The sequence below is a fragment of the Akebia trifoliata genome, chromosome 11 (assembly GCF_017979445.1).
Source record: "Akebia trifoliata isolate Shusen 1 chromosome 11, ASM1797944v1, whole genome shotgun sequence".
NCBI classification, from domain to species: Eukaryota; Viridiplantae; Streptophyta; class Magnoliopsida; order Ranunculales; family Lardizabalaceae; genus Akebia; species Akebia trifoliata.
Genome location: NC_141385.1, coordinates 43,474,089 through 43,479,397, shown reverse-complemented (window position 1 = coordinate 43,479,397; position 5,309 = coordinate 43,474,089). Strand labels below are relative to the sequence as shown.

Below are 5,309 nucleotides of genomic sequence, written 5' to 3'. Positions count from 1 at the left end.
CTTAAGTTTTTCAATTTGGGTCCCTTTTTTTTTTTTTTTTTAACTTTTAGAACTTCTTCAAGCCCTAAATGGACTGGTTGGGACGTATTGTAGGTGAACAGGGCGAGACGGATATTTAATGAAATGAAACTGTTCGTCACTAAATTTGCTACAATTGGATCTCTCCACCATGAGTTGTATGACCAAAGATGGGTTGGTGGTATATGATTTATGTTTTAAAGTTTGAAAGTTAATAGTGGTAGATGCAGTTATTGTGGAAATTATTTTCCATTGTCGTGTACGATTATAATGGTCAGGACCAATGTGTCGAGCTTGAGAAATATGTTTGCAACTTTGAAAATCATCCAAGACATATTTTTCGAAGCTATATATGGTCTTCATCTGGCTACAATTCTTGTGTTTCATCTGATTGAGTGTTCAGGGAAACACATTTAACCTCTAATGAGTATGAATGCAAACAATAATGAAAAAGAAATGGTGCAATAAGCAATTCTTTCTTAACCATTTTTATCATTAACTGATGGAGCAGCTTTGGGTCTATAAACATCATGTCAACAACAAAGGAAATTATGATACTGTACAAGAGAGCAACAATTACAAGACTGACTGAAGTCTGTTTTGCTTCCCTAACAACATTACATCTACATGTCTATATATAACTAGACTAGTTACAGTATTGAAGGCTATTTGACATCGAACACGTCAGTAAACGCTACATCACCACAAATTATAATCCTTGAATTGGTGCAGAGTATATTGGCATTTTTAAGGGTGAAACTTTGAAGAATGGGCAGAGGGAATCCTTTTCTCAGACGTAAGTTTGCAAATGGAAAAGCCACGGTTTTGAGGAAAGTCCGCGTCATCAACTGCACGATATCGAGACAATTGGGATTTGTGAAAAGTCGTCACCACAGTTGTAAAGTTTTATAAAATAACCCAATTGGACGAAAAAATAAAGCTATGCAATAAAATCCCTAATATCCATTAATTTTCCTTAAAAAACAAAGATTAAAGAAGAGTCCTACAAGCACGTAACGTTAAACTGATGTAAGAATGATCGTCAAGTACCTGAATTAGATGTAAGTGGATGTTACCAATTTCGCTCCACTTAAGTGACATTGTAAAGCTGTCCAATTTAATTTTACCGGCTAGGTTGTTCCCTCGGATTTTCACGGAACCCGAAGCCTTGGTTACCTGTGGCAAGAAACAGCTTACACACGTTCATTATAAACAACTTAATGATATCAAATTATACAAAAAAATGTGGGAAAATATTTATCCAAACCATGTCACAATTCTCGTGATTTAGCTTACCAATGAGATGCATGCAACTGGAATTGTTTCACCAGCATCCAAGACGTTGATCGTCACATCTGAGTAAATGGTAGCATCGATCTTATGCTTTGAAATCCTTATGATTGGTGGAGAGGAAACAGAAATATTCAATTTCATGTCGTCATTTGGGTATTTTTTGTACAGTTTAGGAACAATGAGCTTCCAGCTAGCAGTGTTCAAAAGGGACTGTTTGGGTACTTTGTCCACGGTCCATTGCATAAGTCCTGCCTGACCACGGAAAAACTTATTAGTACAACAGTTTCAAATGCAATTTCGTCAAGTTAAGTCATGGGCTAATGAGCCTAAACATTGATGTATTAAAATAAGATAGATTCTATTGCCACACCAACTTTTGCTAAGAGCATCCCAATTCACACCAAAGAATAATCACATATCTTGGGGTGCTCTTAGTAAAAGTTGGTGTGGCAATAGAATCTCTCTAAAATAACTCATAGGGAATATCATGGAGTTTTGTATACTTCGGAAAATACTCTAAAAACAGATTAAGATTCATAGATCTGAAAAATTACATTAAAGATTATGGCCGATCCAGAGTTAAATACAGTTTCATATAATGAAATCTTGAGCATTTTCTGGCATGATACCGAAAGATGTGAATTCTCATGGTAATGGTTGGGAACCACTACTTTATCTTCCGCTGTAAATAACCCGTTAATGCCAAACTCAATGGAAGAATCAGTAACTAAAGGTTCATTTACAAAAGTGACATTTAAAGCAGCGACATCATCCATAGGTATTTCTTTAGGTAGGGTTTGCAATAAGGAATCAAGCTTTAAAATCCCTTCTCTAAGTTTCTTCATAATAGTATTTTCCACACTGGATCTTATTTGCCCTTCAAAAGTGCCCACCAATCTGGAAAATAACAAAAGAGGATTAATATGACTATCCATACCATCAATGCACACATAATCCATCTAAAAAAAGAAATATTCAAAAAATAGACCATTAAAAGGCAGAGCTTCTATTCCAACATCATATTAGGGACTTTCTCTAGGTGCACGTTATAGGAGTTCCTCAATTTGGGACCCTGTTATTGAGATGGTCACAAGAAGGTTGGGGTCGTGGAAGTCGAGATATATTTCAAGACTCAGGATCCAAAACGGTGTCCCGTTCCAATAAAATAGGATAGGTGTCTATGTGGCATGCTTTGGTTGGTGTTTAAAACACCTCAGGCTCCTAACAAAGCCGTTCACGCAGACCAATGCATTTGTTTCCTAATCAAATTGTGCCACGTAGACGCTGTTCTTATCTATAGAAATGGGACACCGTATAGGATCTTGATAGATAAATTTTGGTTTTTATCTATCAAAAACAAAAGCGAAAAAGTTAATGTAAAGCTATGGGTTCTAAATGGAATTGGGAGTTAAAATTGTGATATCAGTAAAGAAGGATTGTGTGCTAAATTCTCTAACACTATTAAGCAAAGCTTCAGGAAAGCAAAGAAGAAAAAATATTGTTCCTCAAACACCACTAAATTCTCTAAGGAGGATAGTGTGCCCTTAATAAAACCAAGATGCTTCAACATCCAAAGTGACACATAGATGACCCCAAAATAAGCAAGAAATGCACAAATGCGATGTACTCCCAATTTCCTCTGACATGCATGTAAGTAGTACTGTAGTAGAACAAACTACAATATTTGAAGATAATGTTTGAACAGAAGTTTGCTACTAGTATGGGAACGGATCAGAGTTCAAGTCTGTTAAAGAAACAACCCATAGGTTGCTCATTATTTTATTATCAAGCTAACTCAATGAAGCAATTTAGAAGGAACAATGTTGATTTGTGATGTTGTAATCAATTTAAATGCCTTTCATGTGTGCTTGAAACAATACAAGGGCTCCTCTTATTTAAAACTCCGATCACGGATTCACTAGTCATTCTAATAAACAGGTAGAGAACAAAAACTTATTTGACTTGTCAACATAAAATGCAAACACCATACAAAGTTTTCAAGGAAAGCAAACAAGATAAAATATTGTTCCTCAAACAAAACGAAATTATCTAAGGAGGATTGTGTACCCTTGATAAAACCAAGATGCTCCACCATCCAAAGTGATAGAAATATCTTTCACATAACAACGACATTCCATTAGGGACAGCTCTAGAGTTCCTTCTGTATTCTTCAAGCGTAGGGTAAGCCCCACTTCCATCCCTTCAACCTTACCCAGAATCAGAAGTCGTCAATTTCCCTTCGTTGAATGTAGCATTGAAGATGAGTACACAATCATAAAGGAGGAAAGATATAGAAAAGATTCATGGGTATCAACAGAAAGAAAAGGTCGTCTAAATCTACCTCTAATCTCAAAAGGGTGACTAGATACCCAAATCTCACAATCATAGTATTAAATTTTGATATGTTTCCACAAAATATATCAATGTATTTCCATTTCCATGAGGTCCGACACAAAATTTAACCGATATTATTTTGTTATATATTTTAGTGGAAATCACTACGCGTTTTGGAAATATTAAGGTGCATGTACGTATACAAGTTACGAGTGAAAAGCATTGTACTACCCCATTTGATAATCTAAAAAGCCAATGCAAATGGCCCAATAGTGTCTCCACACTGAGGTAAGTGGAAACTCGATCATGATCTCTACTGCTAAGTTAAGCCCTTTTACGGCCCTCCATGTAATGCACTTCTTAGCACACAGGCGATTATTCCTTTCCAAGGAATTTAGTAAGTTTCAAGCTATACTTAGGGGGATCTTAATACCACATACACGTGTAAAAGCTAGCCTAGGTGAAAGCCAGACTCGATTACCCTTTTTTTCAGAAATGAAAATTGAGCCAAAAAGGGTCTCTAAAGTCAGAAATTCCCAAACAAATAAGGTGGTAATCGATTTCCATCTTCACCATCTAGATATAGCCCATCACCCAAACATGCCATATGTGGGAAATTAGAGAAGCAATTAAGGGTTATGTGTTACTTAGCCTATAGTTTTGATAGTAATTAAGGAAAAACCAATAGTAAACTACATATAGTTAACTCACCAACAACTCTATAAAGGGTACAATAACAGATAACAAATTCAAAAGCTTAAAGATATACCTTAACAGATGCACGCCCGTTATTAGAAATTTCTATAGGTAAAAGCCAAGTATGATAAGAATAAGACCAATTCATACTCAAATTCGCGGTGGAGCCCGAAGCAACAATCACAATTCCCGTATTTCCGGGCTTAATATACGACGAAGATACATCTATTTGATTAAGTATGATGTTAGACAGAGCCATATGAACATTTCCAACAAGTGGGATTTTCACAGATTTCTGAATTTTGGGTAATCGAAGTGGTGTTAGGGACAAAATTGCTTGTTTTATGAGAATATCCTTAGCAAAGTTGAGACCCTTTTGGGAGATGAGGACAGAGATTAAAGATTGTTCATTGGATTGTAAATGGGTATTTGTAGGGATCAAGAAGAAGAAGGATGTGAGAATGAAGAACATAGTGGGTGTCATGGATTTTGGAGAGAAACCCAGATGGGGAAACGCTTGAAGCAGAGAAAGAGACATGGATTTTGGAGAGAAGAGTTGTTGATGGTGCGATGGTGGTTTTCTGCTTTTATATGAAACGAGGAGGTTTGTCAGGGACTGTGCTGGTGTTTTCTCATTTCTGTGCGGTGATGGTTGGGAGTGGACGAGAGAGAATTTATAAACAGTTCAATATACAGTACAAGTAGAAATAAAGCTGTTATTGGTACCCCAATTTTTACTTATTACATCACAATTAAAAAAGAAAATAAAATAAGTCAATGATTGAGAATGAGTATCCCAATAGAACTCTCTGTCTCTTTTAATATTTTAGATTAGATTTCTATTACTCAACTTGTCAGAGCTAAAAATCTTACATACGTTATCTACCATCCACGTGGCACTTTTTGTATTATCATAACACGCAACCACTTGCTACTTAATGAAACTAGGTTATCATTTCATTCATTTC

The 5,309-nt window shown here is 35.9% G+C and overlaps 1 protein-coding gene across 2 annotated transcripts; it reads right to left on the bottom strand.

Annotated features, from left to right (window-relative positions):
• Positions 1-475: 475 nt before the first annotated feature.
• LOC147391884 (putative BPI/LBP family protein At1g04970) lies at positions 476-5,015 on the bottom strand. 2 transcript variants are annotated; one of them, XM_086459815.1, is made up of 6 exons: positions 4,415-5,015; positions 3,379-3,518; positions 1,866-2,208; positions 1,315-1,563; positions 1,069-1,194; positions 476-866 (listed from the first exon to the last, which is right to left on the bottom strand). In XM_086459815.1, the coding sequence occupies exons 1-6, from the start codon at positions 4,877-4,879 to the stop codon at positions 684-686; spliced, it is 1,506 nt and encodes a 501-aa protein (XP_086315941.1). In that variant the 5' UTR covers positions 4,880-5,015; the 3' UTR covers positions 476-683. The 2 variants fall into 2 exon arrangements, with proteins under 2 accessions (XP_086315941.1, XP_086315942.1); XM_086459816.1 differs by having other exon boundaries at positions 3,379-3,548; positions 4,415-4,554.
• Positions 5,016-5,309: the final 294 nt, after the last annotated feature.

Bases quoted from the DNA above. Each gene is read 5' to 3' on its own strand.
- LOC147391884 (XM_086459815.1), bottom strand. From the start codon at position 4,879: ATGTCTCTTTCTCTGCTTCAAGCGTTTCCCCATCTGGGTTTCTCTCCA. The intron at 2,209-3,378 runs GTACACAATCCT...GTTATTTTCCAG, and splicing joins GCATCTTGGTTTTATCAAGG to ATTGGTGGGCACTTTTGAAG. The intron at 867-1,068 runs GTACTTGACGAT...GATATCGTGCAG, and splicing joins TCCACTTACATCTAATTCAG to TTGATGACGCGGACTTTCCT.